This window comes from Octopus bimaculoides, chromosome 14 (assembly GCF_046866305.1).
Source record: "Octopus bimaculoides isolate indiv1 chromosome 14, ASM4686630v1, whole genome shotgun sequence".
NCBI classification, from domain to species: Eukaryota; Metazoa; Mollusca; class Cephalopoda; order Octopoda; family Octopodidae; genus Octopus; species Octopus bimaculoides.
The window spans coordinates 48,974,718-48,992,606 of NC_142941.1; the positions used below are offsets into that span (position 1 = coordinate 48,974,718).

Here is a 17,889-nt window from a genome sequence, read left to right on the forward strand (position 1 = left end):
TTGTTGCCAAAGAAGTGTTTCACCCTTCTCCACACCAATGATGGATCGAAAGGAACAGCATGACCGTTACAATTTGGCGTTGGCATTGTCATCGCAGGAGTTGTCAGAATGAGATTATAGACTCTAAGAATGAGCCTCCAACTCCCAATTTCCCTTAGAATTTACTTCCAAAGTTTTTTTCCATGGCCGAGTGGTTGGGTTTGGCCACGAAGCAGCAAAGGTACGGAATCAAGGTTTTCTTTCTCCTGGATGGGTTGCATCCTCTCCTTCACGCTAACAATCTCCACCCACCCAACAACAGTCTGTGTTCAGTTTATGTCATCATCTCACCTAAATCAGATACTTGTTGTCACCAGTTAATATCTCAAATGCCAGGACCTCCATCTTGCCTCCGTTTCTCTCTACTGTGTTAACATAACCAGGACAATCGATGTGGATCAGCTGCTCCACTTTAGCCTAATTTTTGTATTGTGTTAATATATTAAATGGAACATTTCTGTGTCACCTTTGTCGTTTACTGCCATCTTCGTTGTGTTTTGTCTCTCTACAGTTGGATAATCTTTCAGCAACCGATCAGGAATGCAGAAGAGTTTGATGCAAAGAAGTTGCAGCACCAGCTCTCTTGCAGTCTGCAAAATCAATCCCAGCAGGTCCGGAGATCCGCCAGCGGAGGCAGAAAATCCATGCGAATCATTGTTGTTGTTCCTGGGTAAGTCTTGTTTATTGTTTTAGAAGGGTCAGTCATTGTCCACTGCTGTAGGGAAGTAATCCATTTGCCATTATTATTTTAACACACAACAGTAAAGGGCTAAGGGTGGATTTGAACTTAAAACCTGACTCAGCAGCCGCCATACCATGCCACCCCCACCAGTCATTCCACTTGGATTAACCCCACCACACACACACACACACACACACTATTTAGTTGTTCTGCTTTTCTATTTACAGTTATACTGAAATCATTGATGTGGTCCGAGCTGTCCACTCACATCCAGACCGCAACATTGCTGCACAGATGGACATCGGTCAGTTTCTGTTATGTCTTTCTTCATCCAGTAAATTTTGGTGGTCACTAACAGTTGGACACAATGACTCATTGGTCATCTTAGTCAGTTTTAGACACTACAACACACTGTTGTCTTTATCAGCCTCATGTCCTGAATAAGTAGCACTCAGGGTAGGCAGTAGGCATTAATAAAATCTTCACAAAAGGCCTTTTCACTATCAAAGAATATGAAGCAGTATTTTAAATACATACATGCATAGAAATATATATATATATATATATATATATATATATAAATATACCATCTGTAAAAAACGTATATCTCAGAGAAGACGCACACTCTAAGATGTAGAGCAGTAATACATTAAAGATGGGGAAGGCCGGTTTATGGGGTTACCTTAGGTTTCCCGTCCATAAAGGGTTTAACTTTATAGCATATTGTCAGACCCCAAAACCTGTTGGCCTATGACCTCTTAAAAATATTGAGGTCTTGGGCGAACAGGTTTTGGGGTCTGACAATATGTCATAAAGCTAAACCCTTTATGGATGGGAAACCTAAGGTAATCCCATAAACTAGCCTTCTCCGTTTTATATATATATATATATATATATATATATATATATATATATATATATATATATATATATATATATATATACATATACATATATTTGTGTATGTGTGAATGTGAGTATATTTGTATCTGTGTGTGTGTGTGTTGTTGTTGCTATTATTATTATTATTATTATTATTATTATTATTATTATTATTATTATTATTATTATTATTATAATATAAAACAATTTGATTTGGTTCCATGCAGCTTAAAGTTTCACAGGCTTCTTGCAGAAACTTTACGTTGTGCTTTTTCTTTCGTTTGTCCACTCACTTGTATCGACAGCACTTTTAAGGCCATTATTAAATGACCTCTATCTGAGCCTAGCTATCTATCTGCATATGTGTGTGTGTGTGCGTGGTGCCATCTGTTGCAATTAATATTTAACTCCAGTCATTTCCCTTGTTAGGTGCTGTCACAGTTTGTGTGAATCCTGACAACAGTTTTCTGGAGAACAGGTACAGTGCCCACCCCACACTCCATTGTATTATACTGTACACCACACTACACTGAAACACCACCCTTACCTCACCAACACCACATTATGCAGCAGCCTTCACTCCATCCCACCACACTCACTCACATTATACCAATTGTGGGGAACCTCATCATTCACTTTTGTACCTTTTACAAGCTTCGGTATATCTTCATGGCTTACCTGCTTTCACTTCTAACAAGCTGCACTCCTCTGTATCATCCTTCACTAATCCAACATCCTAACCTCTGCTCACACTCATCACTGCACAAATTCAGTGAGACCCTACTGCTGTTCATTATTTACATTTGTTAGACACCACACCAGCCCTGCCTAACACCACCATCGCCACAATAACAACAACAACAGCAACAACACATCGTTTTTGATGAGCTGTTTCTTTTGTCTCTTGTAGATTCATGTTTCCTACACTGTGGAACCAATGTCTGGAAGGTTGGGTCAATAACATCCTGTTTATTGCTTCCAAGAAGTCTGAGGTAAGTCCAAACATGACCACGTCTCCTCTCCTTCTTCACCACTTTCATATCAAACTTCTCTACAGAATTTTAGAGAATTCTAAACAAAATCTGGCAATGGTGATATTTTATTTCATACAGAATTTGTATTTGGCTTTCTAAATAAGTTAGAATAAAAAATCCAGAACTTTCAAATCACAAACACTACTTGTGGTTGGTGCTCCACCACAGTGGTTCAGAAACTCCCTTGTTATGTCATCAGAAACATTACAGGGCAGGAACTGGACCGTTAAAAGAAACCTGGAACCAATGATGTCATTTTTTTTTTCACCAAAATATGTTTTATAGACTCAAGCATGGCTATGTGGTAAGAAGCTTGTTTCCCAACCACATGGTCCTGGGTTCAGTCCCACTGCATGGCATCTTCAGCAAGTGTCTTCCACTATAGCCTCAGGCCAACCAAAGCCTTGTGAGTGGATATGGTAGAGGGAAACTGAAAGAGTCCAAATTCTGACAAAGTTCTTTTGGCATTTCATTCTTTTGGGGTCAATAAAATAAGTTGAATACGGAGTGGGTGGGTGGGAGGGGTGTCATTGACTGGCCCCTACCCCACCCCCACCCCCAAAGAAATTTCTGGATTTGTGCCTATAGTAGAAAGAATTATTATTGCTGTTGTTATATCTCTTTCATGACCACCACTCCAGAAGAACCTCCATCTCATCAAGAAGATAGAACAATTGGTGAAGAAGAAGAACCACCAAGTCAACATCCTCACCGTTTTTGATGGTCAACTAAACATGTAAGAATTTCTCTTATCCCCTCCCCCCACACCCCGTCTCTGGTCTTTTCCTTTCTGGACATTTCGACCATAACAACTACTTTACACATTTCCACTCGTGTTGTTGTTGTTGTTGCTATTTTTAATAGAACAATATCTTCTCTCTTGTATATGTTTCAATCGTTAGACTGTGGCCATGCTGGGGCACCGCCTTGGGAAATTTTTAGTCAAATCAATCGACCTCGGGACTCGTTTTGTTTTGTTTTGTTTTTTTCAGCCTGGTACTTACTCTATTGGTATCTTTTGTCGAACCGCTAAGTTATGGGGAGGTAAACTCACCGTCACCTGTCGTCAAGCAGTGGTGAGGGACAAACAGGACACAAAGAAGCGCGCTCACACACACACACACACAAGGCTTCTTTCAGTTTCCGTCCACCAAATCCACTCACAAGGTCCAACGCGAACGCGTAGACTAAGCTAAGCTTAAATCCGTATACAAAGCGATAAAAATAAGCCAGCTTTCACAGGCTTCGCTCTTATACTCAGTGTATCAATAAACATATTTAATTTTCGATTCGATCTTTGATTAAACATCGATAAATTGAGTTTCAATTGTTTTATTTTCTAGAAAATCCGTTGAAAGGAAGAAATGTGGACAAAGGGAAATAATCCTGCAAGTTTGAGTTATTTCCCTTACACCGTTAAATCTATTTCTGAAAAAAAAAGGCCGATTCATCTGATAATTTATAACATTCATTTAATGATTTCTTTCCGGTTCAATGTAAATGTGATGGAAGTCTACGTGTTATTAATGGGGCTTAATATATAAACTTTAGTCATTACTGAAATAATTCCAATAATGTAAAATAACAGCTTTGAGCTCAGCCAGGAAATATTTCACAGCAATGCGACGTATGTTCCGGTTGTCCTCGAGAATCTTCTTGCAGACTCCGGATTCCATGGCAGGGTGATGCTGGATTGTTCAGTGATGTTCTTTATAAATGACTTTGGCAATATTTTTCCCCCTTTTCTGGTGTTTTATTATTAAATGGAGGCACCAATAAAGCCATCACCATTAACCAAAACCAAAGGTCTCTCCAGATTGAAACAGAAACACACTAGGCTAACAGAGAAGTCTTGTTGGGATCGTTATTGTATTCCAGGCAATCCTAATCACCATCGCCAGTCGAATTTGTAAATCCATGGCTGCAGAACCCAGTTAAGACCGTAGGTTTTAACAGACTGATACATAAAATAGACAGAAATAATGGGTCATACACATTTATTTATTGATTATAGGCTTACAGCTGTTTCAGATGTCCGTTTTGGTGCATTCATCTTATCAGTCGATTGATTGAGTGACTAAAAACATAAGGAACCACTATCCACACAGCTCTCTTCTTCAGAACTTCTGAAGAAGATAGCTGTGCAGATAGTGGTTGCAATAATATATTGCTTGTGTGTGTGTGTGTGTATACTTTCCTTAATTTATTGTTCATTCTCGAGTCCCGGATCTAAAAACCATTGTATCTTTAGGGATACTAATCCTGATCTGTGACTAATTCTTGATTCCTTGCCCTCATATCCATCCTGTTATACTCCATTTTCTCTGAAAGATTCCCTATTTGAACGAACTAGGACCTCATTCATTTTACTTCTGGCCCCTCCATGCAATCTGTTGACTTTGCCTTCAGTCTAAGCCGTTATCTAATCCTGTCTAATTAACATTAAAGACTTCTAAATCTCTTAATCCGCTTCTTCCTTTCTTCAGGAGTTCCGATATTGATCTGATCCTTTCAGAAAATAGCTTCAACACTGAAGAACTGATCAGATCCAGACACCTGATAACTCCGAATTGGTAAGTGCACATATGGGAAGCTGTTTGCTATTTCTAACCCTGAAGGCAATTGAGTCTAGGTCTTCTCATTCTTTGCCTTCTGTTGTGGCCCCAAGTGCTAAATCAACAAACAGGGGCAGCTGTTTATGGGGACATTTTATGAATAACAATGAATGAACAATAAACATTGGTTTCAATATGATAATGAAGAGATGCCAGTAACGTCCTGCTCTGTCTTGTAGTGGAACATTATCAGACAGAGATCATGGTAAAGGTCAAGACATTCCACTCATGGCCATCCCATTTTTTTTTTTTTTTTTTTCATTTTCACAGTGTCTAAATAATATCAAATTAAAAGAGCTGATATTGCTGATTCTTTCATATCTCTTTTAATGTAATAATGTTGGTTACTGGACAATAATGTTGATTATAATTTCGGAGAGTTGATTACATTATAATCAAATAACAATGTGATAATATTCAAGTCATTATAGTTAGAAAGCTTCTAACTGTCTTCCATCCCCACCCCACCCTGCTCTAGTAATGATTATTGCCATCTTTCAGGATGGACCCTCAGACATCGAAAACACAATATTCTGCTGCTGTCCCTGTGATGGATGTGAAACTGGTGTTTGACAAGCAATTGGATAAAACTTTGTTCATACAGAGATTAACAGGTTGGTAGATAATCTGTGATGTATCACAAGTGGATATATCCCAGATTATCATAGTTGTCATGGTTGTCATTTATATCATAACTTAGGATTTACTGACGTATCACAGATCATAACAAATCATAATTGTGATTTCCTATTTTGTCTTCATTTATCTTGACATATAACCATATAACCATATAACCATATAACCATATAACAATGAGAGATCATAAATATGTAATACGTTGTATCATAGCTCATGGCACTTAGAAATGGTTAAAGGAAATTTTACCATAACTATTTTCACTACAGGAAAACTTTTCATTAAAAAAATAAATTGCCAAAAAAAAGATTAGCTGTTTTCTTAAAATTACTAACTAGATTACATCATAAAATTAGTTATATTACTGACTATAATGTATCTTAAAGTTAATTAATTTAATATTAGAGTTCATATTAACATATTGTCTTTTTCTTATATCATTCTGTATGTAGTATCATGTTTATGACATATCTCTTATATCATAGCCTATGCATCATATTTATATCCCATTAAATAAAGTACAGTCCAAGTAATTGTTAGATTTTATTTTTTTATGTAATTAAATATTTTTAATAAATTGTTTTGATTGACTACACAGATCAGTTTTGTAAATCTCTCTCACAGAAGAATTCTATCTTAGAACTAAATAACTTAATTAGAACTAAAAACCTAAATAATTAATATCTTAGAACTAAAGTTATTAATGTTTATATTTCAGAATTTAAGATTGCACAGTGACTTTAAAATGAAGCTGTGTAATGTGTGTGTGTGTGTGTGTGTGTGTGTGTGTGTGTATGTGTGTACACACACACACACACACAGATATGTCTATGCATATATGTATATACCACTTGAATTCAACAGGTCTGAAAGAACAGTTGGTAGGATATCCTTTCCACGGCAACATCTACCATGTGCGAGGGCAAGTTCAATTCCTAAGTAAGTAGCACACAGTTACCCACTTTATGTAAGAACATCATCATCATCATTTTACATCCCCTTTCAATAGTGGCATGGGTTGGTCAAGACATCACAGCCTATGTCAGTTCTTACTCAGTGTTACTGTCTTCCTTGATGGGTTGAGCAACCTTGTCTTGTGTAGACATTTCATTTTCAGCATAGTCTCTACAGCTGGATGCTCTTCCTATCACCAACCACTTCACACAGTATGCTGTGTGCATTTTATCATATCACCATTAGAGTTGTTATGTCCATGACAAGACTAAAAGCTCCTCTCTACCCTACTCTGTCTCCACTCATTAGCCAACCATGTAACAGAGTGTACTTTGTGCACTTTACCATGGTACCTGCATCGTCATCATCATCATCGTCATTCTCATCACCATTATCATGTTGTGCAGTGTTGTAGTATAAGAGTGAAGAGAGACTGAAACACCAACTCCTCCGTTAATTGGATGGTGCTCAAAAGATTAAAGTCACACATAAACAGACATAGGAAATGAACAGTGGAAAGAGTACACATCCTGCTTAAATTAAAGAGTTCCAGTGACTCTCTAAATTTATGAAAGGTGTTTTTCACCAGGTGCATCCATGCAGATAAATTCATCCTAACCAACTGGAGGATATCATCAATGCTATATTAATAGTTCTCACATCACAGATCCAGCTAGATCAATCTTCTGTTTTCTATTTCTAACATAATGGACATTTTCTATGTATTACTTTAATTATGGTACGTTATTTATAGCAGCTTGCTTATAGTGCCTTCTTTCTGTATGTGTCTGCATCTCTCAGAAGAAAAATCTATGTGTGAGCTCCAATACATAACACTGTCCACTCAACTGATCATCGACAAGGTGACCCTACAGCCACAGCCCCCTGGTCAGAAGCTTCAATCACAGCAAAACTCCTTCCTTGTCTTCTCTGGTTGTCATCTCAACAAAGACGAACTGAAGACATGGCTGAAGACCTGCCTTAAAAAGGTAAAGGGTTTGTCCATTAATTAAGGTGTTATTTTGTCATTTTCATTTTTCTATTCTTCTATCACAGTGTTTTTTCTATTAGAAGGGTTAACTTGAAGGACCTGATGCAACCACACTCACACTCCATCTCATGTTCACTCCACCACAACACACACTACAAACACTACTAAAATCCTACATACCATCAACAATTTGTTTATCATCATCATCTCTTTCTCTCTCTCTCTTTCTCTCTCTTGCAGATTGGTAGCCAAAAACCACTTATTGACCGTCACCAGCTGTCAAACAAACTTGTCCGGTTGATTCAGGTTTGTCACTCTGCTTGATATCTTCAGATATTTGTTAATGAAAGTTCGTTAAAACTGTGAGTTAATTATAATTGGCAATGGCACCAAATGGTTTCTCTGAGAGTCACATGACTCTCAGTGAGGTTGGATTGAATTTAGAGGGAGGTTACAAGCTCTCATGGCGTTAATAATAATAATAATAATAATAATGTATTTGTGTTAATTTGTGCCTTTTCATTACAGAAACGCCATAGTGTTGACCAGTTACCTCCTGGCTGGTTCTTCAATGGTCAGTCTTATGTGAGCCTCACAGGGGAACGTTCACCCACTCACCCTAGTATCCTTTTCACTCAGGAAATATAATCTAGCTTGTTTAATTAATGACATCACTTTCTCTCCTGTCCTGCTACGTGTGTGTGTGTGTGTGTGTATGTGTATGTGTGTGTGTGTGTGTGTGTGTGTGTATATATGTGTGTGTGTGTGAGTGTATGAGCATGTGTGTGTGTTAATGTTTGTTTTATCCTTGTTTTCTTATTAACACCTTTGAAATAATTATGTGAAAATCAGTGGAATATAATTAATTCCATTTCTTCAAGAAATGAGTAAGAGATGCTGACTAACAAATCATGCTTTTAGAATCTCGTCTCAGCCTTGCTAGCAGGGAAAAGGTAGGCCTAACGGTGATGGTGAGAATACAAATATATATTCATATTTTTCTATACACACACGTTTGTGTCCTGAAGAACCTATATTCCAGTGTTGTTCCTTAATGTCTCTCAGATCTTGGCCAATTCCTTGACCACTACACTGCAACTAAGAATTCTGAAATTACAAATTATAACAAAAAAATTGAGAAACAAAATCAGGAAAATGTTCTTCAGTTTTTTGAAGAAGACTAAATAATGAGGGGAGGGGCATTTTTCTGATTGCACTCATAAACAGATTGTGGCTGCTTCCAGTCCCATTATACCTGGTCATAGTCTCACTTTACACTACAACCAGTTCAACTCCAGCAGTGCACACTGAGGGTGGCTACCTTACAGAAAAGCCATACAATAGTGACACCACATGTTAAGGGTGACTGCCCTTAATCCATACAGCAGTAATACAGCTGAAGGGTAAGTTACCTGAAGTTAACCCGTAAATATCAATGTTTATCCCATCTGTTACAAAACCTTTCGTGAAATAAAAGAACAAAACATTTCTTAGTCTTTTGATTGTGTGTTGTAAATTTGATTTTAGTTCCAGGAATGTGGCACAGTGGTGTGACACTGAGTGCCTGAGTGGCACAGTAGGGTAGCACATTGGATATCTGGGTGGCAATAGTTGTGTAGTGTTGGTTATGGTTGTGAAGAAGTGCGAAATGGTGGTATGTGGTGGTGATGGTACATACCCCGACTCTGCTACCGTTAGACACTACATCTAAGTTCATCCCTCTAAAAACTGTATTCAAATGGATTTGAACTCTGTACTTCGTGTTTATAAAACATAGTTTATATATTACTGCTTCTCTACTTCCTCATAGTACCTATTATTTACTGCAGACCAAGCAGTCGGCGACGTTTAAATACCACGGTGTTTCGGTTTGCTAGTTAGAGTTGTTTCCCTTGGTAAAGTATTGCAACTTTGGTAACTTTGGAAAGCCGGCAAAGCACATCACCAAAGATCTCGGTCACTAGTCATTGCCTCTGTAAGGTTCAAAGTGTGAAGATCATGCTTCACCACCTCATTCCGTGTCTTCCTGAGTCTACTTTTGCCACAGGTTCCATCCACAGTCAGAGATTAGCTCTTCTTTACACTGTTGTCCTCGTCCATACACATCACATGACCCTACTAGTGCAGTCATTTCTCTTGCACACCACATGCATGCAGGTACACACACACACACACACACATATAAAGATGTCATAAATCTTTTTATCTCAAAGTCAGAAATTCTTGCTTCTTTGCCAATGTTGTTTACCAGGGAAAGGCTGGCTTCTGACATGTGCCACATCGACATTACCTGTACCAACATATCACATCTACCTAACTAGTTGTTTATACACCTCTCTCTCTCTCTCTCTCTCTCTCTCTCTCTCTATATATATATATATATATATATATATATATATATACACATACACATATATCTCTCTCTCTTTCCTTTTGTTTCTGTGCATATCTTTTTCACTTTTTCACACACGCACACATGTATTTGTGTAAAAGGAGATGTAAAGCGCTGACAATGATATCTTCATCATCATTTAACATCCGTGTTTCATGCTGGCATGGCTTTCACATATGTACACGCACACACACATCATCATTATCATCATCATCATCATCATCGCCACCATCATCATCATCATCAAGCTCATTACACGTTCTATTTTCTATGCTGGCATGGGTTAGATGGTTTGTCTGGAACTGGTAAGCTGGAGAGTTGTACCAGCCTCATACATACATACATACATACATACATACATACATATATATATATATACACACACACACACACACACACACACATATATATATATATATATATATATATATATATATATATATATATATATATATATATATATATATATATATATATATATATTTATATATATATATATATATATATAACCCCCTCCCCCAACATCGCTTGACGACCGATGCTGGTGTGTTTACGTCCCTGTAACATAGCAGTTCAGCAAAAGAGACCGATAGAATAAGTACTAGGCTTACAAAATATAAGTCCTGGGTCGATTTGCTCAACTAAAGGCAGTGCTCCAGCATGGCCGCAGTCAAATGACTGAAACAAGTAAAAGAATAAATGACATTGATCATATGATGGTGTTCCTCATTTGCATATACTGTGTCATATCAAGACAAAGTGATACGCACACACACACACACACGCGTACATAAAAACAGAGAGAGAGAGAGAGAGATGTATGCATCTATATACAGCACATACATACACACACGGAGATGCGGATATATTCCATCAGAAGATAAGACAAATGTGTCTTTAGTGAGAGCAGGTGTTAGAGGAGATTAACAGATCAGCTCCATACTGCTTACTTGATCTGTTTTAATCTGTTTTTTTACTCTTTATCTCCTGTTTTTATCAACATATCACAACATGGCCATATGCTATAACCATTTATGTTCATATGAGTGCCACAACGTGTGTGTGTGTGTGTGTGCATGTGTGCTTGGTGAGTGTATATGTATATGCATGTGTATGTGTGTGTGTGTGTGTGCGTGTGTGCATATACATATATATATATATATGTTACACACACACACACACACACACTTATAAATGTGACCTTCAGTGTATATGTCCGCATGCATTTCTGTCTTATACAATAAGTCTCTCGGTGGGGTCCACTCCTCCCCCCACCCCACCCCACAGTGATTGCATATTTAGAACCAGGTTAACCCCAGGAGGAGTCTTTCTGTGTTGCTTTCGTCCACCAGGTCTGGTGCTCCAATTCCTATCTGCCTGGAACATCTCTTGTGTTCTTACAACCAACATAATTCAAACTACGGAGTATAACCTTGGAAGTAGAAGTTGAGAAAGAAAAAGAAAGAAGCTGGAGAGTTTGGGGAGAAATTAAATCTAATCATCACCACCACCACCATCATCATCATCATCACTACCATCATCATCATCATCATCATCATCACCACCACCATCATCATCATCATCATCATCATCATCATCATCATCATCATCATCATCATCATCATCATCATCATCACCATCACCACCATCATCATCCAACCATAGAAACCATGCCAAAGATGATACATTGGAACAAGACATCATCCCCCAGTTCCCTAGATCCTGCTGAGCTGACCAATCCTGGCCAGCACCAAAAAAAGCCCAACAAATTTATTTGTTGATGTGATTGTGTTTGACTAATTAAAATAACGAGGCCAACAAAACGTGTTTTGTTTCATCCTTCTCAAACGAAACAAAACTTCTTTTGTTGGACTCACTGTTTAAATAAAACCAAAATACTCACAAAATTGATACTTGTAGTGCTTTATTGTAATTATTGTAAGTGGCTCTTACCATATTACTTTGAATAGGTAACCAAAGAGCAATATATATTTATGTCAGTGTGTGCTTAAATACTTCTAATGTTAACAATAATTTTATCATACAATCACATGCATATACATACATATATGTATATATATATATATATATATATCCCATGCAAACACAGACAAACTTACCTATATAATCATAATTGCTTATACACACACACACACACACACACACACACTCATACACCCAATGGTTTTTGCTCTCATTGTTCCACAAAGCCGTACCTCACAAGCCACAGCTCACAAGCTTCAGCTCTCAAAATCCCTACAGTTCATATCCTTGACACAGATGTTAAGTGCAACAATAAGAAGCTTTTCAACTTCTAAGAGCTTACAAACCAACAACTTTATATAATGAGGTTAGATTCAGCTTTCAGAAAACAAGCAACAGGTGACTTTTTTTTTTTGTTTGTTTTTTATAAGTCACTTCCAGTCTGGCTTTGTGGTCTGATGTATGTGTATAAGGTTGGTGTTGGGGTTGGAGTTGGTGTGGTTGTTATTCATGATGATGATGATGATGATGACGACGATGTCTCTGTTGCTGTTGTTGTTGTTTATGCTGCTGCTGCAGTTTTTGATGTTCTTCTTTAGTTTCCACTCATGACCACCCTGCCTTGTTTTGATTCTTTTCAAGTATATCTGTGTGAGGGACCACATTATTCGATGCATCATTCAGGTGCAGTGAGACTCCATTATCTAATGTACCTAAGAATGCATTATCCAATGTATACTTCTGCCACAGTGCATCTAGGACTACATTATCCAATGTGTCCTTCAGATGTTGTGTATTCGGGAATATATAACTCAATCTGTCCTTCAATCATAGTGTATCTAGAAATATATTATTACAGTGTGTCATTCTGATATAGTGTATCAAGGACTACACTAGCCAATGTGTCCTTTACACACAGTGTATCTAGGACTACACTAGCCAATGAGACATGATGTTGTAGCTAGAATACTGCATAACAAGATCTTCAGAAAGATCTTCAGAAGGATTACCCCAAGGACAAAGAAATAAGAACCTACAATATGGTGGAAGTCATAGCCATTCATAATAAAAAGGAGCACTGGTGGAATGTCCCAGTGAAGACCTCAATAAAATGTAAGCACAATATACCTGATATAATCATCTGGTATAGAGAAGAGAAACTGTGCACAGTTGTGGAAATTAGCTGGAAATTAGCTGGAGATAGTTGTGGAAATCAGCTGCCCAGTGGATGTTAACATAAAGCTGAAGATCAGTGAAAAAGAGAACACCTACGCTGAACTATTGAGAAATCTGCAGTTACTCTATCCAGATTATAAGTTCAGGTTCATACCTGTGATTATTGGGGCCCTGGGATATGTAACGCACTGCCTAAATACCAATCGTGAGAAATTAGGCTTCTCAAAACCAGAAAGGAGAAAGCTGATTCGAAGACTTCAGATCCGATCCATCAGTGAAACTGTAAAAATCTGTAAAACTTTCCAGAAGTTTATCATTTAAATATATATGAGCATGTCTAGATATGCAACTGTATTCATGAGAATACATACATAAAGCAAAACATACAAATCTTCACTTACATACATCCATACAAACAAAAATACCCTGTTGTTGGTGTTGAAATTCGAATGAAGGAGCCTTGGATCTAGGTTAGAAACCAGTCCGTTAAACTGAATAATGACATACATACATAAGTATGATTTGAGAGCCCCTAGACCTGTGAGGCCTGCAGGCAACTGCCCTGTGTGCCCATGCTGTAAAATAGCACTTGATGTGAGGGTTTAGATTAAGTCAGTAGTTCTCAGCCAGGGCCCATATGACCCTTAGGTTATCCATAGAAGATTTTTTTTTTTTATATTAAATTTTATCTGCAATAAATTGTTCATACTTCTACAGAATAAAAAATATTTTAACAGTTTTTTTTTAATACAATCTCTAATAATATTTAATGATAAAAATATAAAGGGATCTTTTTTAAAATATCAAATGAGGGTCCAGTAAGGTAAAGCAGGAATCAAATAGGTAAAAAAAAAAGTTTGCAAACTGCTGGATTCAGCAAAAAGAGAAGGTTGCTTGTACAAATATGAAGCCTGTGCGCATGCGTGTACTCTGCCATTATTGTAACAAGTATTTTGCTGAGCGAAACTGTGTCATGTGGTATGTCATCATCTTACCTGATGATATAAACAACATTGTTTACACTCTTGCTCGCCTTCTCGGCACACTCCTCCTACTTCGTCCCCCTCACTTGCTCACACCATTACTCTACACTTGTTTACCAAGAGGCTTTAACACACCAACAATAAACAACACGGTTCTTGTTTCGGCGGACCCCCCCCCCCCCAACCCCACCGCCAGTCGTCAAACTACCCAACTCCGCTACCATTGACACCAATTACCTCCACTCACTAATTATTTACACTTTTACTCCTTCTCCCGCTAATGATTGTTAATCTATACGTGTTCTGTTGATTATAGAGTGTTGATGAGGGGGGAGAAGAGGAAAAAGCGGTGAGGTCGCCCTACATTGCAACATTATACATATATATATACATATATACATATATATATATAATACAAAATCTTTTGTTGCCTTCAACCTCCAGCATACGGTCTCCTGCCTCACTCGCCTTACACTACTCCCCCCAGGTTTTCTTCCTCCGCTGATAGGAATTGGGTCAACGCTTGCGGGAGTGTTTTGTTGTGTGTGCGTCTGTGCATGTCTGTGCGCGTGTCGCATAGAAAAGAGAGAGAGAGAGAGAGAGGTGTATATATATATATATATATATATATATATATATATATATATATATATATATATATATATATATATGTGTGTGTGTGTGTGTGTGTGTGTGTGTATGTATGCATGTTTCTGTATATGCGTGTGTGTCGTGTTTGTCCCCCATCACTGCTTAATAGCCAGTGTTAGTTTGCTTACATTCTCATAACATAGCGGTTCGGCAAAATGGACCGATAGAATAAGTGCCGATCTTTATAAAAAAGTTCTGAGTTCCATTTGTTCGACTGAAATTCCCCCAATGCGATGCTCCAGTATGGCCGCAGTCCAATGACCGAATCAAGAAAAAATAAACGATAAATACCTATATACCACTATGACATACAGTCAGACAGACACCGGAAAATATGGACTTCAGAGCTGCCTACATTTAACAAGACTTAAGTCTCAATGCTTTTGCAGTGTCAATGCTAGTACGAACATTTAAGACAATGGACTGGACACTTGACAAGATCTGCAGCCTGGACAGTCAGTCTAGACAGCCTTTGAATGTCGCATTGTATCACTCAGACGACACCCGCTGAACAGTAAATAAAGAAATGAGGACATTCCATGCATACATCTCAAAAATGAGAACAGCAAGATCTTCAGAGTTGGAGAAGAGCTACTGTACAGGTTTTGTGAGAATAGAACTGATACATGCGACCCAATGGAGGCTGGACTGGCGGCCGACCTAAACAGAAGCTAGGAGGAGAAGCAAGCATCATGCCAATAAAAAGCAATGCATGGGGTATATATCCCGTCAGCCAGAGAGCAACTACAGCATTGACAGGAAAAGTATCTTCTCCTGGACCTGTGATAAAAAAATGTCGACTCTGCTAAACCAGTGTGGAAGTTATCATTCACACCATCAGCAGCTGCTCCAGCATGTCTACGAGATACTACCTGGCCCTATGCGCTGCTGTAGAGGTCAGTTGCCCAGCGGATGTCAATGTACAGTCAAAAGTCCAAGGAAAAGAGAATATTTCTGGCGAATTAATACGGAGCTTACGGCTCTTGTACCCTGACTATGAATTCTCATTTGTATCTATCATCAGAGGTGTATCAGGTTATAATACCAACAAATTTGTACAGGGATCTAGAAATACTTAGTTTTTCGAAGAAAGAACAAATGATGCGGGTTCTCCAAATCCAATCTATTAGTGGCCCAGTAGAGATTTGTGAGACATTCCAAAGATTTTCTTTCTGAGATTCTCATGTGAATAGACGCACATACTTGGGTGTGTGTGTATATATATATATATATATATATATATATATATATATATATATATATATATATATATATATATATATATATATATATATATATATATTATATATATATATCAACAGTTTAACCAACGCACCAACTCAACCACATATTTACAAACGCCGGGAACTCTCTTAACACAAAATGTCTTGACGCTTTGAGAGCGAACGGTTTGAACTCTCTTAAAAACTTAAATAAAACTCAAAGAAGAAACACACACACACAATTTTTTTCCCCCTCTTTTACTTGTTTCTGTCATTAGACTGCTGCCATGCCAACACCACCTTGTAGAATATTTAGTCGTGTGAAACGACTCCAGTACATTATTAGGCCTGGTACCTATTCTATCGGTTGATTTTGCCGAACCGCTAAGTTAAGGGGAGGTAAACACACGAACACCGGTTGTCAAATAGCATTGGGGACAAACACAAACACGAAAATACACACATGTAGATATATATATGCGACGGGCTTCTTTCGGTTTCCGTCTACCAAATCCACTGATAAAGCGCTAGTTGGTCCGAGACTACAGTAGAAGATAGTCACCCAAGGTGCCATACGGTGGGACTGAACTCGGAACCATGTGGTTAGGAAACAAGCTTCTTACTACAATCGATATCGACCAGACCATCGGATGCTGTTATACACCGCTTGTCACGATGCCTATCGCATTTGTTTTAGCATTCAAATGATGACACCCTCTGATTTGGCGAACATGCCAACATTCGCCCCGAACGAAACGCCAGTCTGTTGCAGGGTTGGTACACGTTTACAGCTGAGCGAACTGGAGTAACGTGTAATGAAGTGTTTTGCTCAAGAACGCAACACACAGTCGGCCTGGGAATTGGAACCAAGATCTATGAACGTCATCTTTCTTATGCTTTGGTCCTAGTTTATCATTTATAAGAAATAAAGGAGGAAATCCATAAATCTCTCTCAAATATATGACACTCTGAATTCTAAGAATAAATCATTATTTATCGTAGAATCTAGAGATAACAAAATGTCTTTAAACCACAATACTTGGTTACATGTAACTTGAGAATGTTCTTATGAAGTGAATACATTACACACTGATAAGGACACAAAATGCTTGCTACCCTTTGACTGAGCTGGATGTCGTCAGTGTTTATCTGATGCCATGGTTACGATTTTTTGCTGAGCTTTTCACTCTTATAAGTTAAGTTTTAAATCCACAACTAAGACATTTCATTGTCAATCGAACATGACAGATTTACTAACCGGACGGTATATCAGGACAGACTCTTCCAGTCGTCACTATCCTCGCCAAACAGAGACACACACACACAAGTAGCTAGTTAGAAAATCTCTATAAGAGATGAAAGTAATGGCTATATATATATAATGTTTATCGCCACGTCAATATGGCTGTTCCTTGACAATCGACGTTACTACCGTTTTTAAGCCAGAGGAGAAGAAGAAGCCTCCTTCCACTGGTTATCGATGCAGTCTGCACCCAATATATATTGCAAGCAGAGGAGCGAACCCCTGCCATTGATTGGAAAAACGTCAATAAGCGTTTTGACCAAAGTTCAAGGATATAAGCTGAGCTCGTTCTAAGCAATATTACTACGGATGGTAATGCTAATCGCAAATATATTTAACTTTCAA

At 38.0% G+C, this 17,889-nt stretch overlaps 1 protein-coding gene across 2 annotated transcripts in view; it reads left to right on the top strand.

Moving 5' to 3' along the window:
- Positions 1-9,322, top strand: part of LOC106879089 (dynein axonemal assembly factor 9) — a 35,765-nt gene extending 26,443 nt beyond the window's left edge. For both annotated transcript variants that reach the window (XM_089362901.1, XM_089362903.1), the window contains 12 exons: positions 551-709; positions 949-1,025; positions 2,033-2,081; positions 2,514-2,595; positions 3,279-3,373; positions 5,124-5,210; positions 5,754-5,866; positions 6,753-6,827; positions 7,644-7,831; positions 8,074-8,139; positions 8,362-8,455; positions 8,899-9,322. In XM_089362901.1, the coding sequence (XP_089219027.1) occupies positions 551-709; positions 949-1,025; positions 2,033-2,081; positions 2,514-2,595; positions 3,279-3,373; positions 5,124-5,210; positions 5,754-5,866; positions 6,753-6,827; positions 7,644-7,831; positions 8,074-8,139; positions 8,362-8,455; positions 8,899-9,017 (1,204 nt within the window). In that variant the 3' untranslated portion in view covers positions 9,018-9,322. The remainder of the gene's footprint in view (positions 1-550; positions 710-948; positions 1,026-2,032; positions 2,082-2,513; positions 2,596-3,278; positions 3,374-5,123; positions 5,211-5,753; positions 5,867-6,752; positions 6,828-7,643; positions 7,832-8,073; positions 8,140-8,361; positions 8,456-8,898) is intronic.
- Positions 9,323-17,889: the final 8,567 nt, after the last annotated feature.